Below are 20,524 nucleotides of genomic sequence, written 5' to 3' on the forward strand. Positions count from 1 at the left end.
ACTTTGCCGCTATTTTATTAATCTTTTTTTCTCCTCAGAAGTATTTAATTACTGTATTTTCTGTCTTTCAATTTAGGAAAATGATTGTCCGCAATTGAATACTGTGGTTTCCTGTCAAATTACAAAGACATGCATGCAAATTGAGTAATGTAATTTACTCATGCGCGTGCATCGTTTTGGCCACCAGAGGTCAGTGTTGACCATACTTTTTAGGACACCGATTTAAATGAGACTGATTTATGCACTTTTGGATAAACATTAGTCGGTTGAAACCTCTGACTTGATCAATAATCGTGTAGCCAACAATCTGAAGGGTTTATAAATAGATGGACTTATAAATGACACTGTTTTCCTGTGGTGGAAATCAGTGCTCCCACTGCATAGTTTTCCACGCAGTCATCTTTTTCTTGAGGTGTGGAATTTGACCTGCACAACACGTATGTAAAAAAAGGCAGGAATGTGATCACGCCCAACCATGCTTGTAATGCTGATAGACTTAACATTTTAACAATTATTGTGCATTGTAAAAACTGATTTCCTGTGCTTTTACAAAATGTGATTCTTGAAAATTAACTAAATATTATTCATTCAGATTATTATCTCTCTGACCTTGATATATCATTAACAGTACAGTACAGTAGTATTTCTAAATAAATGTACTTCACCGTACTGGTTTTCCTGAGCGTGCTTACGTCTACTGTGACGCCACACGCGCGTAAAAGAAAGCTGCCCCCTCATTGGTCACGTATGGATGCTTCCAGTCGCTCCAGTCCTCTCCTCCCATCCGCCTCACAGCGTCCTGTCAACCGAAGGTTACAACGACAAGCGCCTTTACGCCTGCGAATACAATCATTGCCGCCCATATTATCATTCGAAAAAATAGCATTCTTTGCAGCTTTTTCTCGCTCCCATTTCCAGATATCGTGCAGCGACTGAAAAAAAAGACACATATGCGCCGAGACAATCGCTGTGGTCATTTTCCGTTTTATTCCGGAGCTAGTTGGACGGGACAGCCAAGCATCGACTGAGGTGAGACAAGTTGCACTTCAATTTGGACTGTTATCACCTCATTTTGTAGTTTTCGTGATTGCCACTCCCGCTGTCAGCCCTCGACTGACCCGACTTGTGGCATCATGTGACCGCTTCTGAAAGGAGTTCTTCATGTAGTAGCCTACTAATGGAGCTTGTTCCATGACCCTGCAGCTTCCTGAGCCACGGTCGTCCTGCCACCCGAGATGTTGCCCCGCCTGCGGGGAGTTATGCGGCCCGTCCTCTACCTGCAAGCCGGTAGAAGGTCGCTGCAAGCCGAACTCCTGAGCCACCAAGCCGAACCCTTGGCAGTTTTCCCGGGTGTGTCGGCTGCAGAGTTTCCGGTCTCCGCGCTGGTTCAGAGGCGTCATCTCGGCACACATCCGCTGAAAGAGCCCGTGGAGCCCCTCAACTCGCCACAAGGAGCCAAGGAGTTTATTTATAGCCTCCATCCGTCTGAAAGAACCTGCTTGCTGCGGGAACTGCACAAGTTCGAGTCCATTGCCATAGCTCAAGGTGAGTGATAGTGTACAACTAGTAGGGGAGTGTAAACCTCCTCCTAGGTCAACTACATCTTAGTGCATTACTGCTGTACTAGTAACATGATGAAATCAAAAAGCTACACTTGTGCATAACACATGCTACGATTGTTGCATCTAAAAAGGTTTAATTATATACTTGTTTGCCAAAAGGAGCAATGCTTGTAGGAAAAAGAACGTTATTGGTACAACTTAGTCATCACTGTGTCACTGAATTGGCCTGACTTTTAAAACACCCATTCAACGCTACAGTAATGTTGTAGAATGCAAGGATGGCAAAAACAAATGGACAAAAATAATACATGCACATCGCATGCATATACAGTGGAGCCTTGGTTTTCGAACACAATCCGTTCCAGATTGCTGTTCGAGAAGTGAATCATTAGAATTCGGAATCATGTGTTCCCAATACAAATAATGGAAAAAAAAAGTTAATCCGTTCCAAGAAAAAAAACCCGTCATTTTTTCATTTGCGTATTTTTTCCGATCGCGCAACTGCAGCGCACCATCGAACGCGCAACAGTAGCGCGTCGCCGACCGCGCAACTGCACCGCGCTGTTCGCATGATTGTGACAGAGCAGCCGCTGAAATTTAGAACATATTTTACAAGTCCTGATGTACTTTCCAAAATTTAAGTGGACCTCAGTGCGCAGGAAGTTTAATTTTGTCCGATCGCACAACTGCAGCCCACCGCCGAACGCGCAACCGGAGCGCGTCACCGACCGCGCAACTGCACCGCGCTAGTCGAATTATTGTGACAGAGCTGTCGCTGAAATTCAGAAAATATTTTTAAAGTCCTGATGTACTTTACAAAATGTATGTGGACCTCAGTGCGCAGGAGCTGTCCGATCGCGCAACTGCAGCGCACCGCCGAACGCGCAACTGTAGCGCGCTGCGGACCGCGCAACTGCACCGCGCTGGTCACATTAATTTCACAGAGCGGTCGCTAAAATTTTGAAAATATTTGTAAAGTCCTAATGTACTTTACAAAATTGAAGTGGACCTCAGTGCGCAAGGAGCTTAATTTTGTCCGATAGCGCAACCGCACCGCGCCGGGTGCTTACTGTGGCATAGCTTTCCGAGCGTCTTTGTGTTTTAGGATGGCTATACTGCTCCCACTTGCTTCATTTGGAGGCATGATTTAAGTTGATGCAATCCTCAGAGTAACGAGAATGTAATAACGAACGGAGTCAGTTGGCATGCGGGTCCTCTCGGCTCGTCTCGCGAGGTTCGACAACCGAATTTTGTCCGACATCCGAAGCAAATTAATCTCGAATTTTTTGTTCGAATCCCGAATTGTTCGAGAATCGGGACGTTCGAAAACCGAGGCTCCACTGTACTGTATGTTGGAATTAATATGCATAACGCTTTAAGATATATACCAATAGCAAAAGAAATAGTCAGCGTATTGTGGATGTCATCACTTGCAGGGGAAGTTTGTAATGCAATATTTGCAAATAAACAGACTAGTGTGTACATATATATTTTTTATCTTTTATGTGTGATAGTGTGGCATGACATTTTCCTAATGCAAAGTATGTTTCTTGGTTTAATAAAGGTTGAGAAACACACATTTATACTTGTTAGTGTAGCCTTAAAAAAAAACATATAGCTTGTTTATGATCTGGACAAATGAGCAGTGATGAAGCTGAGAGAATATAGAAAATCAATCAGAGCCATGGCGCTAACATTGGCCATTGCTAATACAACCATTTGGAGAGTCCTGGAGAGGAAAGAAAACCCGAGAGAAGAAACAGTTGCTTCATTTTTCCTTGATGTCATCATTTGGCATGAATTTATTTCCATCTCTGATGTTTGATCGTTGGAAGCCAGAGAAATTCTATATCCAGTCATACCGTCTGAGTTTGCTACAATGGATTAAGGTGATGCATTTTAAAACTCTGGTTTCAATCGATTTATTGCCTCAGGTTTTTTAAAAATTTTTAATGCCTACACTGTAGATCTACTGACTGACTAATTCATGCTGTTACAAGCTTCATTTCCAGGTAGCACTCTGCAATAATGAACTCCCCGGACACTTATTTAAGTACACCCTCATAATGGATTGGTAATCTAATACAAGAGCGGTATAAAATTCAACATTAATAATGCATTTTTTATATTATTATTGCATTTGCAGAATCTCATTATTGTTATTATTTTATTTGTGGATCTCATTAGAAATTCCAGGTGTACCAAATGTCAGTGTGGGAATCACACGCACCGGTTATTGAATCACTTTACCCCCCCCCGGGTGCCGTTTTGCCTCAACCGCAATCTCTTACCTTCGACTTTCCTGCGTGCAGAGGAAATAATTTATTGACGAGGATCAATTGATTATGCTTAACCCCTGATTTCTGAAAGCATTAGGCAGTAGTCATTTGTAACACATTTTGTGTCTGCTTGGTCACGTTGTTCAAATTTAATCTTTGATATGTGACAAAGCTTTCTGCTTCATCCTGGCATTGCAAGCTCAGCAACAAACTTTAATCACCATGGAAATTATACATGTCAACAAGCTCCAATCTCCAGTAAAACAAAAATATTCTTATCTGGTTCATCATTTGCATTATCGCACCAAGACGCTTACGTTATACAATAATGAAAACAAGTATAAAACATTAATATTGTGCCAAGAATTTGTAGAATACTGCTTTCTAATGAACCGTGATGAAAATGTCCTTGGCGCAGGTGAGATTAAACAAGCCTCCTTTTTGCTGCATAAATATTGACCCCAATTTAAAACTCCCATGAGCTCAACATTTTTGCGTCAAAGTAAAAATAAACTCTTTAATGTGCAAATTTCTCCCCAGTTTTCAGTATCCCCATCCTCACTCCCCTTTTGAAACCTTCAAAGCATTTGACTGCTGAATGTGTTGCTCTCAATAATCCCCAGAAAATCATTGCAATACAATATATCTTAACCTCAATTGTAACAATGAATAATTTGAGATGTTGAGTCTAAATGAAACTAAATTAGCTAACAAATGTATATAAAATTGTAACATCAATTCCAGTGTAAATGCTTACTCGTTTATATTGGATAGGACATTACTTTGAATATTGCTCACATTTATCATCTTACGTTAACATTAGTGACTGTACCTATTGGAAAAACCTTTATGCAAAGATCAGCTCTTTTTATTTTTTCCCATGACCTGCCTGGCCAGTTTCAAGTTTGATGACAACCTTCCCCCATCCTCTATTTTCAAGCCCACAGAGATTCTCTTACCGGGTGCCTATGCAGGTTGCGGAAGAGCTGAATCAGTGACTACTTTTTTTATAAACTTTGGATATATAGCTACTGTATTTCGATTTATTTCATCATTATTAAAAACCTCTTTTCATTATCAAAATGAACACTAACAGCATGGTTTTGAAAAGTTTAAACTGACTGCAGACAATCAAGTCAATTAAGTATTTATAATTAAAAACATTTTGAGTAAGCAAATTAGCTTTTCATTTGATGTGCTTTTCCATAAACTTGTTATATTAATTTATTGCAAATCTCCAAAGAATCTACATTTCCAATTCAATCAGTTATGTGAAGATCCTAGAGTGTCACTTGTGTTGCTCACTTTATTTTTTTTACAGCTCTCTGCATTGAATATTGAATACTGCTGCTCTCTTAATGTTTTTTTGTTTGTTTTTTTCGAGAGAAAGCGAGAAGTCTCACCTTTTCATTTCTCCATCGTGCCTGAACTCATCTTCTGCAATTCGCACACAGCTGTGCATCAGACAACCCATAGTGACACAGACACTCACGCACGCACACACACACACACACACACACACACACACACACACACACACACACACACACACACACACACACACACACACACACACACACACACACACACACACACACACACACACACACGTCATTATAGACAAAAGAGCATCGCTGAAATTCATTTTTAGACTTATCTGAAACAAGAATGATTCTTCCTGAATGATTTGATATAATTTCACACTAGACAAGTCCAAACACGGTTCATTTTTATTCCCATGTGTAACAACAGTTATGCTAATATAGATTAAATTCCATGAACATTGATCAAATTGAAGTAGCTTCTCTGAGTTAAGTAGCGTGGTCACGTTTGGAAATAAACTAATCGATTCATTTCCTCCAACTGGCTGTACTCAAAATGGAAGTGGCTACATATGGCAGGTCTTTATTGAAAAATCAGAACAGACAGACCCTTCTATAGATTTAATTATAACCGTACCACACACACTCAAATAATGTGATTACTCTATATTTATGGCTAGAAGACGTTTTTAACGTTATAAAGCATCGAGAAATGCATATCTTTGATGTACCTCCAAAACTAAGATTGTTTGGCCTTGGCAGAGCTGTTCAAGGCTGATTTGCCAAAATTGCATGAAAATATGGTAAATATCGTTAAAGTGGAAAAAAGGGCACATGAATCCGAGATTGGCCAAACTCATCAAAGCAACTGCTATCAGTTTATCCTCAAGGTGCATGTCACACTATAAAGTCAGTTTTCTCTCTCTTTTCACTCTCAACGTGATAAATGGCAAGGAGTGTGCCGGCAAGGGCAGGGGGAGGTAGGCCAATAACAATCAATCATCAATGCCGACAGTGATGATGCTTTAAATAAGTGGGCGTCGCCGCCATGACGTCACCTGACTCGCCTTTTCTGCCAATCCCAACATATACATTCGAATTGTGCAAAATACAACTTGAATTTGGCAAATCAGACCAGTTGTTTGACGATAGGTTGTATTGATGTTGTTTTGCAGCAGAACGTCTGCTTTTCTGAAGCGTCATTTACTTTGGCCGAGGTGAATATAACGACTCATTAACCATAAGTGCTCCATTCGGTCCCATCCAAAATGACTACAGTACAAATGGATCTGAATGGTTTGGCTGGTGACTACCCTGTCTCTTGCCCAGAGTCAGCTGGGTTTGGTTTTAGTTGATCCGAAACCCAAATGAGGGTGAAGGTTATAGAAATCTGATAGCTCGGTGGTACTGTATAGTGATGTGTTTATGTTTGCGTTGCGTTTTTTTTTTAAAGAAAAAAAAACAATGTCAGAGACAAATTGGTCCAAGTGGAAAGGCCTTTGTCCCTTAAGTTTTGAGGTAACAATCTAAAATTAAATCTAAATTGAAATGGAGGTGAATTAAAGGTCTGTTTGAAAGATGAACTAGGCCTTACTTGAATTCCTTGGTACGCTGAAAATTGCATCGCGTTAAATTGCTTCATCGTGAGTGGAAGGCAATGTGCAAGAAAAGTATTTCCTGGCATGGGTTAGATTGACTGCAATAGTGAGCAGATGGTGTCTATCAGCACTAAAATGGATGGAGCGTGAGATCAAATGTGTGCACGGCTTCATCATCACCATCATCTCTGAGGAACTGTGGTCGCTTCCCTTTATGTTCAAAGTGAATCCACTCTAGTATGTCTTTAGAGTTATTTTCAACAGCCCAATTAAAACCGCCAATTTCCCATGTCCTGTCAGGAGAAAGCTTGTTATTCTTCTTCTTGAGGTTTCCCATTACTCTGTGCTGACATCTTGGGCAAACCAGCTAGATTTTCCTATCCTTGAATTCAGTTGAATTAATTTATTATTATTATTACAGTATCGGGTCTTACATTTGGACTCCCTCTTTCCTAATCTCTGTTTCTGTCTATCTAGCTCACATTCTTTGGGGATCATTTCTTGTGTTCTGTCTCATGAATCATATAAAAATACTGCAGTGCTGTTAGCTTGATGAATGTCTCTCCCCCTGTACTGTTCTCTATTGATCTTGTAGATACGCAGGCAAGCGATCTAATAGGCTGCAAGGAGCTCATCCGAGCATTTTCTTGAAATGATTGTCCGCACAAAAAGGAATGCCCACCAGTAAAGCAGCCACATGCCCAAACAGCAGAAGCATATGCGCCCACAAATGGGAAATACACTATCTGCTCAAATTAATTTGTGCTGCATCTCACTGTCACTCAGCGAGGACCGATTCCTCATGAAACAAGATATTCTATCACATCCCGAATGGGAGAAATCCCACACAGGGTGGAGCTTCAAAGTCTGAGATGAACAATGGCTCTGTGTTTAGTTTGATTTGCTCCCCATGCTAGTGAGCCAACATTTCAGATTTTTTAAAACATATCCTACTGAACCTTCATCATAATAAAATAAAAACGTTAACCATAATACTCACACCTGAGATCATGTCTTGTAAAAAGCTACGACTAATTTGCCACGAAAAGAGAGAAATTGTCAACCTCGTAAAACCGAAAAGACTCTTGGGCGTGTCTCTTTTAAATGTTTGTATTATTACCATTCAAAGCGTTTAACATACATCATAATCGGATCCTAAAGTGGCAGCTTTGTAATAATTTGAATGCCTTGTATTTGAGCCAATTTGGTCTGAGACGACACTCACCTACTCTAGTTTACGACTTTTTAAAAGTGTCAAACGGTGTTAATATTATCCGGATTATCAACATATACTGAGAGCTATCTTTCTGGCTTCCAGAGCGACTGTATCAAATATCACCATTCCCATCAACTGGGAGAAAAAAACCCAAATAGAATCAGACACGAGTAGACTCTTAGATGCTTGCACTGGTGTGTGTGCGAGTGTGTGTATGTGCGTGGGCACTACTCTGCTTGTAATCATCTAAAAGGATGTGTAAATGCTGCTTCAGGGTGCTGTTGGATCTGACAGCCCCATTAACAAATGTGTATTTAAAGTTTTATCCATCAACACGACGCTAATCAGCAAGCAGTTATCTGCTGTATTGCTGCAGGATGGGGGAATGCACGATCAGGGAAATGGGACATGGCTGTCCCTGTTTGTGGGTAACTACTCATCACAGTCCATTAAAGACTTTCCCCCCAGATCCTTTCTGCTGAGCCCAATCCTGGCAGTAAGGCAACACTGTGGGATTTTAGATGCCACACAATCAATACTTTACACTCGAGGCCTTTAGTGAGCCATGTCATCCAATGAATTGTAAGGTGAGAAAAATCTTCAAAACCTTCTACTACTTCTTTGGCAATTTCACAATGATTTATTGTTTTGGAGTGGTTTGCCTTGTAGTTAAAGATTAAATGCCAAGTGGCATCACTCGAGTCTGACTAATGTGCTGTTATGTAACCCTCCCTTATTGTTCTGTACCCTAAGACAAAACGAGTCATGTGGCCTTGCATCCTAAAAGGAATGGAAAGCAGGATATGAAACTAAATGTGAAAGAAGAAAACTGACTCATATCGTGCTTGACCAAGCTACTCCATTTAACTTTATTAGATGACCATAATTTGATTAAAACTACAACGTCACAGTTTAAAACGACGTTGTAAATTGTGTCTTCCTCTAGGTGAGCCGGAATGAGTGACAGTAGAAGTCAGCAAATGGAAAATCCGATTCCAATTTCCACAGACTTGAGTGAAACAAATCCAATTTCACAGAACCCGCAAAAGGGAACCGTTTTCTTGCCCTCAGCCTTTAAAACAACTGGCGTGAGCCAAGGAGGCTGCATCGCGGCTTATTCACCTCGGAAAGTTGCCATTGCCAAACACGAGACAAAGAAATGAAGTAGAATGTAGAATGTCTAACCCAACTGTGACAGGACAAGTGAAGTGACATTTAACTATTGCATACTCTTTACTTGACGTGCCCCCTGGCATGGCCTCCTCGAGAGCACAGTTGGCTCGGAAATCGATCAGCCAACAGGGGTCGGGAACTTGTCTACTTTTAGACACTCACCTTTCTGGGTGAAGGAGTCATCAAAGGAGAGATTTCCTACTGATGCGCATTCATCATATGGTCTTTTCTTTTCTTTGTTTTGTTTATTGTCATGTCTCTCACAAAGCAAGCATAACATGTTCTCGATTTTTGTGTCAACAGGGCAGCTGCAAATAGCGCCCCCTACTGCAGCACAATTAAGATATGGTAAGAAGTCAAACAAAATTCCACAAATATTCTTGATGTTGTTTACAGTATGTTTGTATTTGATATGTTTCCTTAGATGAACAATATCAGCCATAGATGGTTATTTTACCTCTGTACAAAGCACATCAGATTCGATAAATTTTCTACTCTACCAAATGGATTATTTATTTACTGTTCAGTGTTTATTTTTCTTGTTGACGTAATTTGTATGGTTGTTATTTTTCAGTTCTCCTGCACAATGCACTCCCTTTTGTTGGATTTGGATTTCTGGACAACTGCATTATGATTATTGCCGTAAGTTTCACATACAGTAAACGCGAAGACAACTCCAAGTCGATGACAATGAATGAGATGAATCTTATCTTGACTTTTTGCCATCTGCAATTGTTTTCCTTATTTGATTATCAGCACATCTCTACACATACCCTAGGTAACATATTTACACCATATTTGATTGGTTTCATTTGATTTACCAGATTGAAGGAAGGTGGCTAAAGATAACTCAAATTAAAATTGAGATTACCGTATTGGCCCGAATATAAAACAACCCCGATTAAAAGACGACCCCCACCCTTTTTTTTTCAAGACTGAAGTTTGAAAAAAGCCTTTGTCTAGACCCCGAATGTAAGCCGACCCCCCCTTTTTCAGTTTTATTTCAATGGAAAAAAACCTCGTCTTATATTCTGGCCAATACGGTATATCCGCAAATTAACTAAAGAAATTAAGAATTAAAATGAATATAAAGTAATTAGACAGAAAGGCCACACTCCAGATGGGATTGTGACACTTTCTACTCAGTCATCATTTCACACTGTCTGTCTGATCTTGGTGCCTAACATTCTGCATCACATCTCACATTCTTCTTTAATCACCACTCATTAATCTTACTGAAGGTCAAACAAACAAGATGGAAGAATTAAGTCTAATTTTTTGTTTGAGGATGCCACGACTCAGTCAGATACTAATATACGTACATAGCTGACATTTATTACGGCGCCTTAAGCGATGATTACAGGATTTATGATCTGATATCATTTTAAGCTTTTGCAATGTCACAACCTTCATCTTGGATTTTGTATTGAAGACGTAAAAGTTTGATCAACATGTGCATGGCTAAGTTTATGTTAATTGAAAATGTACTTTGCCTTTAACAAATTGTTCACTACCATTCACATGCTCGTCAATTAGTTCTCAAGGAAAATGTTATTATTTTTATATTCAGGCCAGCACCTGACCCTTTTGATATGAGTTACCATCACCACTATATGTCCTTACAGTAATATCAATTAGACTTAAGAGACATGAAAAAAATAAATTAAATAGCTTTATTCAAAGAAGCCAAGAACAGCCTTGCCATTATTTCTGACACAGAAACAAGCAATGCCCCTTGTGTGGTGTGATAGAATATAAATCATGTATTATATATATAAAAGAAGAAAGTAAAAAACAGAAAAGAACTTGCTCGCTGCAAAACAATTTGGACTTGTTATTGCACATTACATAACTCACCGCAGTATAAAATATTTAAGTCATGCTAGTAAAATATTTACTATTTTTGTTGATGGAAGTAGTTTTTTACAATACTTCAAGAGTTGGGTGGATGGATTGATTGATGGATGGTTGGATGGATGGCAGGACGGAAAGACGGGCGCATGAAGTAAACACAGCTCCATCAGTAAAGATGCAAGAAGTATCGCAGACTAACCTGTATTATCATACTTGCTCAGTGTATTTGTTTCCCCCCTCAGGGCACACAGATTGAGTTGTCTATTGGCGTGATCCTTGGCATTTCGACTATGGCAGGTAAGAGCATCACTGCTTCTTAAAACATAATTTATTGAAGAGAACAACAATGTGTCACTGTGGCAAATAAAGATTAGCCACATTTATATTATATTATAACATTTCCTTTGTCTGTCTTTAGAGAGGCGGTGTCTATTGGCAGCCTGCCATTTGGTACCGGGTAGAGCGATACTGGCCGGAAAAAAGGGTTGGGGACCACTGCTTTAGAGAAATGATTATAAATAATAACTACTATGTCAAAATATGGCTCAACAAGGTAGACTCTGTAATGAGCTTTTAATGGCTTACAACGTGTGTGTGTTTTCATAAAAGGGGCCATTTGCATTTTAACATGATGACTAAATGTGACCACAGTGATTTACAATGTCATGTAGTACGCTGCTCACATTTACAGACATCCAGCACACAGATAACTATAGTTTTATCATCATGAGAATCCTATTCATTCGAATGGACCTATATATTTAGAAGTTAGATCAATTGGCATCGTTAGGTGTAAAGGGATTTTTTAAAGGTGAAGATTTCTATTGATTTTAAATACTCTCATATCTTCCATAAAATGGGTAGTTTCAGGTTCAGATGATGTTCCTCTTTGACCCACTTACAATCATTACGAATGACTTTACTTTCTCAAACACTTGTGATGTATTGCTCTACGACAGAGAGAACTCTTTTTGATTAACATTGAATCCTGTGGAATCCGTCCCCTGCCTATAAGGCCTGTCAGGTTAAGAAAGATTAGTGGTCAGAGCTGAAGACTCAAGAGACGTTTTGATGCAAGCTGCAGACTTTCTGACATTTACTGACTCTTATCTTTGATGATAGAGATTTGACCACCAAGTGCGCTGGAGATTATTTCATGCTTGAAGCTCACATTGGTGCCCAAAGCTAGGAGATATGGGCAGATTCTTTTCCTGACATTTTCAACTGTTGAGATGCCATCACAGCCACTCTGGTGACATTCAAGATACAAATGGTTGCCTGGGTCACGGCCGCTCGGCAGTGATTTAGCACTCGTGTCAAGACTGCACTCAAGTCTCCCCAGTCAGCCAGCCAGCCACCCATCATTCCTTTTCTGGGATGCAAATGAGTGTAAATGACGGTACACACCATTGCAGATGGAGGGTCCACCATTCTAAAATAATCTATGCTGTTGAATATTGCTGCAATCATAAATGACAATATGGTAAAATTAACATTTTACCCACATTTGAGGTTGTTGTTTTTTTTTACAAATCATTTACCGATCAAAAGTGTTGAAAATGGCTTAGTCTCCTTGAGAATACAATGTTTGCCTTTTATGACGTGCGACTGTTTTGCAGGTATAAGGTTTGGGCACGATGCCAGCAATATCTCGATTCCATTTGCTCTTGAGCGGAGAAAAACAGCTTTTATTATTGCTTTTGAAAGGCTGCATGTTTAATGCTACACAGGACATCATGAGTCAGAGGATGTTATGACCAATGGCACGCACTGATTTAAGTTCTTTTCATGGCTTATTTATTCACTAGTTTTATATGTGGTGGGCAATATTTTTGGCTTTGGGTCAAGACAGAGATCTGTATTTGCATGCCCAGCGCATTTCTAGCATGGCAAGATGTCTGAATCTGCACAGAGGCGGTTTAGACCAGGTGCTGGTGTTTTCACAGACATACGAGCCAGTGCATTTAAAAAAAGGGCGTTTTCTCTCATTGTGAGGTTGAACAAGCGTGGCTCGATGGAAGTAGCTCTTTTTAAGTAACTGCAAGTAGACCTCAGTGTCATCTTCCTACTTGATCGTTGGTCTCCATGTGTGACATCAAAATGTCAAAAGACCCACCTTCTGTATCCCTGAACGCCCAGCATGGCACAGAAAGTTGAACCAAATTCCCAATCTGGTGTGACGAGGCTAAAATTCTGCCACAATTCACTTTGGCATTAAGCCATAATTAATCATTGACTAAAAATGCAGGATATAAAATTTGAATGTTCTCCTGGATAACTCCTGTGCTTCACCCCTCCCCTTTCGTACACCAGCTTCTCCAGCACCACTACATAATGACTATTTTTGTCAGAGTGCAACTGCACCAGCATGTGGAGGCGGACTGAAAAGTAAATGTTTTCATGTTGTAGCTGTGAGTTGCAGGCAGGGAGATGTGTGTCATTTCGTGCAACAGATCTGCTCATTTAACAGTTTTCAGGATGTGCTGGCATGCATTCATTTCACTTAGCTGAAAATCCTCTGCGGCTCTTTAGCCCACGTGTTCAGGTGTATCATCCAAAAAATAGATGAATAACCCTGGAAGGCTTACGTGTTGCCATCTTGAAAGGCTGCTGGACTCCAAATTAGAAGAGCGGAAAATGGATACACTCACTGGAAATTTCAATTAAAAAAAAAGGTTATCTTTGGCAGTGGCACACAATACTGTTTTGAGTCTTCAACTCTGGAAGTTTTACTCTCCTTCTCTTCCCCAGCTGCTGCTCTTGGCAATTTGGTGTCTGATCTGGCAGGACTCGGGTAAGAAAAAGTTCACACTCAGTCACAGACGTACACACACACACCTATCAATACACACACACTCGCCTCCAGACACACTTAAGATGCACGCACACAGTGACTTGAATTGAGATTTATGACTCATGAGGTATGACCTGTGGCAAAGTGCATTTTATTATTAAACCTGGACTTTATGAAAGATAATAAGTGATGAAATTTTCATTTTGTACGGAAATACTATACGGAGTTACACAATGTAACAAATTTATTACACTACTGAGACTATATTTGTCTCGGAAGCCACCCCGCATCATCGAGTAACTTAGTAACGTTAGTACAAAAAAATACAACTAGTTTATGATGCAATTTTGAAGCTTCATTTTCCCATCACATTTGAGTGCCTAAGGTTGAAAAGTCCCATCCCCATTTGCCAGAAATAATAACCGCAAAATGCTACTATAGCGCTTGAATTATTATGTTCCATGAAGCAGCCATGCTGTTGTAATGAAGTCATGATCAAAAACTATATTATGATATCATGTTTCATGTTCAGTAGCAGGTCTATCGAAGCAGCACGCAGACATCAACAAGGATATGTTATGACCCCATGACGAATGACTCGTATTGTTGTGGCCTTTTTTTACACACCAACACACGCCCTCACGTGTGTTAGAAGAATTAGAAAGAGAACACCCCCGAGGTGTGTTGTCAAGATTAGACCAGATCAGGTCAGATACGAGAAGCCAAGAGCTGTTGCTGTGCAACAATGGTGTCACACTTCATGTTCACTTTCATCAACAAAATGTAGGAAATCACATGAATCTAATTTGAAGTCCTTCGAGTCAAATGACCAGTGAACCAGATAAATGGTTAACATTGTTCAATTGTAAAACAACATCTGCAAATGATGTATCGAAAAGCAATATAATACATACCCATTGGCCTCTGTGATTATTCATAGAGTTCTGGTGGGAATCATCTCTTTTGCACGGTAGGCCAGATGACAAATAGCCAAATGTATGCTTGCACCCATACATTTGCATGATTTATAGAGTGGCCTGTGCTGCTTTGCCCAATTCCAGGCAGACTGGGTGGGAATATCCATGAATTAGTCAATCGTTATTCCGACCAAAAAAAAGCCACATGAAAAGCTCATCGATTGATGTTTGTTTTCACTCTGAGTTTCAGATTTGGAAAGCGTGGTGTTAAAGCTGCTGCATCACAGTAGCATAAAAAAAAAAGGTTTGGTCTAAATCGGAATTGTACGACAAAGAGAGCATTCGGCTTAAGATGTACAACTACAGAGAAAGAATTTTGTGCACTTGCTGAATTCAGTTAATGAGAATGCATTAGACACACATCCTTTACCCCAACTAATGCATTTTAGATAGTAGCGGCAATCTCCCAAGTCAACAATTCCTTCCCATCATATCATGTCTTCACAGTTTTCCTCTTGAGTCTTTTGCTTTAATTATTATGCCGGCTTTCTCTTAAGTCAGTGCGTGAGCTGTACTGCTTTTTACTGTTTTTTTTAAATGTGACTCATTTTATGGAGCTTGTATGGCACATTTGTACTGATAGATCAAATGTTCTTCACCAGCTGTCTCGGCTGCACTTTTTCTTTTTTTAATGGGCCAATTCATCTGGTGCTTCCTAGTACAGCACAGAAGGACCGTCTATAATATATAATTGGACCTCAAAAAGTTAAAGGGGAAAAAAAGAAACAAAAAAAAATGCAGTTTTTGCCTCCAGGGGATACGAGTGGAGAGAAATATATCTGCGCTTACCACGTTATGACCCACAAGCTGACTCTAACACAAAGCTATGGTGCATTATTATCATATCCTGCAGTTTATCCTCGTTCATCTTGCCACAACTCAAAATGTTCTCTTATTTATCATACAAGCAGCCAGCTTCCATTTCTTTGTCATTCATTCTTAACTATTATTAGCATACATATTGGTATTTGTCCCCCCCAAAATTGTTGCTAACCAAAACAGCAGCACCCAAGCAATATTGACAGTCTCACATGATCTGATGTTGTCCATATTACCCTGCCTTGCTACATTTCTCCATTACAATGTTTTTTTTTATTTTCTTTCACTTCTTTTAGCCCAATGAATATTATCCTAAAAGACAAACTAATACTGACCTAGATTCCCTCCATAGTTTCTGTTCTACTGTGTTTACAGTCATTCTGCAAAATATTGTCTTCACCCTTCCTTCCTGAAATATGATATTTGTCATCGCTCAACCTCGCTGATTCCACAGTCGGGTGACACGGAGTAGCTGAGCAGCCATTAAATGTGTCATGTAGTTTTAACTTAAAATGTTACGAATGCATTTGTCACACCGAAACTGAAAACCGATGAAATATGATCGAGTTGAGTAGCAATATTTTTTTTTAACTGCTGTACATAAAAAGAGAAATGTGAAAAAAGTCCAAAAGTATCCCAGTGGCCCCATATTCCCTCTGGTTTCCTTTTAGTGATGAATGACTTTGGAGCAATTCAATTTTAAAATCTGTCACAAGACCCCAGATGATTCATTGATGTTTTTTTTTTTTCTTTTTCTGGCACAGTCCTGACATTTGTTGCTCTGTAGGAGCCTCATAAGCATCCTCATTTTTCGAATCAGGTGTTGGAAAAGGTAAAGATGTATCAAAATTGCTTTTTAATTTTGAAAATTCTAACAATCAGATGGTCATTCATTGATGTACATTGGTTGCTGATTGTTGATAATAATGATAATAGTCCCGGCGATAGAAGAGCTAGAGGTGTGATTAAAGACGTTGGTGAGAAAAAGAGGATTGCGCTGCTATTTTGTGCAATGTCCCTTGGGAGAGAGGAGACGTGAGCACAGGTCAAAAAATGATTGATTTATGGCGCATCAAAGATCTTTGGCCTCCTTGGCCGCCTCTTCATCCCCCACCAAAATAATAAAACTGTCAAGATGTTGATGACTCCACTTGTTGGTTTGGGTGAAAAAGTGCTCTTCATGCTTTATGGGTCACAAAACAAGAAAAATGCATAATGCATGTCATTTCGGGACGTTTCGTGATGGCCACATGCAGACAGCTGTTCATACCGCTGGACAATTTGGAGTCTTCAGCCAATCTAACATGTTTTTGTTTATTTCTCTTGTGCTGAACTTTCCAGGCTGGCAGGCTACGTGGAAGCTCTGGCATCTCGACTGGGGATGCAGATTCCTGACCTGAGTCCAAAGCAGGCTGACATGTGGCAGACCAGAGTCAGCTCCCACTCGGTTGGTAATCAAGTCAGGCAAACACTTGCCAAATGCTGCTAAACTATGAAGCAACAATATCCAACAAAACAATGCTCCTTAAAATACCTGCTTAAAAAATCAGACACATATTAATTTATGTTTACCACTGTGATTAGAATTAAATAGCCCTTTCAAATTGGTAAGAGATGACTGGAGCAAATCAAAATGAATTAGCGCCATTATTGCCTTTCGGTGCTTTAACGGGCTGCTTAAGTAGCTGCTTTAATTTGTCTCGCATTGCCTTAAGCGAGTCGGATCTCGGCTTTGTGGCCTTTTAATCGCTCGATATTAGAAAATTACACTTGAAAGATTTTCAATAGTGGGCCACATGTGAGGTGTGAGGTGTCTTTAGCTATGACCGCTCTGATTTGTCAAACACTTAAAGGCGGACTGCAAAAGTTCTCCCAAATCCTTTGTGCTTTTCCGAAAGCTTTGATAGAAATCAATGTTGTCCATGTATAGTTCCTGCGGACCAATCTCACGTTTGCCGATAAATCCCCTTCATGGCCTACATCATGATGTTATCACCGTGTTTGCTGGAGGCAAAAGAAACAAACATTGGGGGCAAGAGAACACGCCAGGAGTAAACCCTCACGACTTTTATGTGAAAAATGTCATCTTTTTTCTTTTGTGTAAAACCATAAAAGCAAAAACAAAAGCTTGAAATTCAGCCACAACTCAGCCTCCACTAGACGGCTGTGGTTGAACGCGATTAGTCGAAAGGATCGGACTGAGAGTATCATCAAGATATCAGGTAAGATTTAACATGAAATGTACTCACATGAAATTTTGAAAGTTATTTTGTAAATCTTGAACATGTCCATTCAAGATGTAGTTCAAGGCTTCTAATGATTTATAGGCCTCATTTTTTTCTATGAGGTAGGTTTAAATGGCCGGTCATTGCACTGTGGTCAGTTCTGTGAAATGGCCCATCCAATAAGTGGCGTAGGCATCGGTAAATAGCTTCCCATGATGGGACTCGCATCAATCCCAGTCAACTTTTTAGAGTAACATTTACGGTCGTGTCCAGCTAAGCCACGCCCGTAAAATGACATGGCATTGTTTACAAAGTTTGAAAGGGTCTATGCAGACTTTGATATGACTTTAACTGTGATGTACTGTTTATGACAGTAAGGCTGCACTCAATTCAATTGCCAGTAACCTTTCACATTGTTGCTTGCAGGGCAAAGCCATCGGCGTGGGCATCGGTTGCATCCTGGGCATGTTCCCCCTCCTCTTCTTCAGTGACGACGATGACAAGAAAAAGGCAAACAAGGAAGCCAACAAGGACAAGACGCAAATGGCTGAAACTGCCAATGACAGCAAGTGAGCTAAGTGCACTCACACTTTGGACCCATGGACCAAAACAGATAGCCAAATAGTCCAAGGCTTTAGATCTTATTGAAGAGCTTTGTGAAAGTGAAGCACATGGACATCTGCTCCAGACAACATCAGCTTGCTTTTTTGGGACCTAAAGGAGATGGACTTGGTTTGACCAATATGAAACTTTAATTTAACGTCATTCTAAATATAATTTTAAAGACCTCTAATATGATAAAAAAAAAGTTCTTTCATTTTAAATCTCAACTATCATGAGATGTATGTGAATTTATTCCCAACTCATATTGAACAAAGACACCTTTTTGACATTAGAAAAACAAAGCAAAAATGTCATTTAAAGTATCGACAGTATAGTGAAAGTGGAAGAGTTTTGAATTGCTCACTGGCATAAATAGATGAACAGTTTTTGTTGTCGATAATTCGTTTTTGGACCAAGTAACTGAAAATGCATAATTTCTCACAGGTCCTTGCAGTGGTTGGGAATGAGGGCACTCTTTTATGTCTCTACTGCACTCTGCTGGTTAAATTTTTACGGTTGCATTATTGGTTACACTTCCACCCCTCTCGTGAGCTCAAATCCAAGAGCTGGATTAACAGTTATTCCCTCACAAAATATAATACTCACTTTTCAATTAAGAGCATGTTTAGTATTGTGGAAGTGCAACTCTTGAGCATACTAAATTTAGAATAATTTGGCCCTCATGCTGCTCAATAAATACCAGAAATAACTACTTGTCAGTTAAATCTGAGCATTTTTGTTATTGTTATGATGGTGATGTTTGAAAATGAGCAAGTGTGGCTTCTGCCGTTCTTTATCTTTTAAAATGTACGTCCTTTGCATCTCAGCAGCAGAACAATGTTATCTCTTTTTGGGTTTTCGCCTTTGAGACACCTTTTGTGTTTTACCTGCTTTGCATTTTATTTACTGCATATATAGCTCTTGTTTTTTAAGTGTTTATTTAAAGCTGCCCATTTGTAGGTTGACATACCAAACCAGATGAAGCTTTTGGTTTTCATAAATGTGACGGATTAATGAAGTTAGAGCAGGATGAAAAAGTGGCAAAGTCAAGCTTTTTTTTAGCTTGCAAATCTTGATGCAATATGATAGAACGCAATATACAACTAACAAGGCACACAAGTTGAGTTGAACATGAAAATATCAACATGATAGTGATAAGTTGTCCCATTCATTTTACTTACATTTATCATTTATTTACTCACATTTATTTATCATGTACTTGATGTTCTTAATTTTAGAGAAACAATTGTAATATGACTGCAAAGATTACTTAAAAAAACAGAAAAGATGACACTCAACTTGATATTTATTTATATAATACTTGTATTAAATGACTGTTTATTTGTGTTATTTTTGGTTGGTTGTCACGATGACTGTTATTTTGTGGGAAGTTTAGAAACGCATGTACCGGACTGTATTTCTTTCTTTCCTTTATTAGTTTGTGTTCCAGCTTGAGAAGTGGTTCCACGCCGCATGCTAATGCCAGCATGGGTGTAAAGGATTTGTAGGTGATGAGTTTTCATTTGATCTGCTTTTATTAAACACTCCCAAACCAGATTGTATACTCTTTCAACTTGTGATGCGTTTGTTGTGATAGATAATGCAGAAAATATGTTTTTCACGGGCAATAGCTGTGGTGGGTGGACCTGTGGTGACCCACAGACCAAAAAGGCCCACTTGGACTCCTTCTTCAGCTTGACAGCATCTCCCTTACTGCTGGTGTCCAGTCCAAAAGTGTGAGTTGAAAATTCTCAGTTTTTAATCACCATTGGGGTGTTTGAGTAATATTTCTTTAGTCCCTCACCTAGGACCTACAGTATTTGCCATGGCAAACCCAGAAAGCCCAAATCGTTAACCCCCAGCATCACTGGCAAACACAAGCCCCTTCTCCATGGTAAGGTGACAATTTTAACTCGGCTCTAATAAGACTAATATTAGTAGAAGACTGCCAAAAAAATAAATAATCTTAGTCATGACTTGGGATGTTAGACATACAAGTAAATGCTAATATATATTGATCTTATCCAGCAATGTCTGTTGAAAAAAAACAAGTTGGTCTTCATGACTTCATTAACACAGTATGTCTAAATGTGACTAGTAGA

The 20,524-nt window shown here is 39.5% G+C and overlaps 1 protein-coding gene across 1 annotated transcript; it reads left to right on the top strand.

Annotated features, from left to right (window-relative positions):
* The first annotated feature begins 793 nt into the window (after window positions 1-793).
* On the top strand, window positions 794-19,977 carry LOC147052151 (transmembrane protein 65-like). Its single transcript, XM_085917613.1, has 8 exons — window positions 794-1,029; window positions 1,204-1,545; window positions 9,454-9,498; window positions 9,725-9,792; window positions 11,247-11,301; window positions 13,756-13,798; window positions 16,936-17,041; window positions 18,246-19,977. The coding sequence occupies exons 2-8, from the start codon at window positions 1,236-1,238 to the stop codon at window positions 18,390-18,392; spliced, it is 774 nt and encodes a 257-aa protein (XP_085773739.1). The 5' UTR covers window positions 794-1,029; window positions 1,204-1,235; the 3' UTR covers window positions 18,393-19,977.
* The last annotated feature ends 547 nt before the right edge of the window (window positions 19,978-20,524 follow it).

This window comes from Syngnathus leptorhynchus, chromosome 8 (assembly GCF_054491065.1).
Source record: "Syngnathus leptorhynchus isolate UIUO chromosome 8, UIUO_Slep, whole genome shotgun sequence".
Taxonomy (NCBI): Eukaryota; Metazoa; Chordata; class Actinopteri; order Syngnathiformes; family Syngnathidae; genus Syngnathus; species Syngnathus leptorhynchus.

What these genes read in the sequence shown, in the direction of transcription:
- LOC147052151 (XM_085917613.1), top strand. Translation starts at nt 1,236, where the DNA reads ATGTTGCCCCGCCTGCGGGGAGTTATGCGGCCCGTCCTCTACCTGCAA. An exon ending in TGCAGCACAATTAAGATATG is followed by an intron (nt 9,499 to 9,724) that starts GTAAGAAGTCAA and finishes GTTATTTTTCAG; the next exon opens with TTCTCCTGCACAATGCACTC. An exon ending in TGGCATTTCGACTATGGCAG is followed by an intron (nt 11,302 to 13,755) that starts GTAAGAGCATCA and finishes TCTCTTCCCCAG; the next exon opens with CTGCTGCTCTTGGCAATTTG.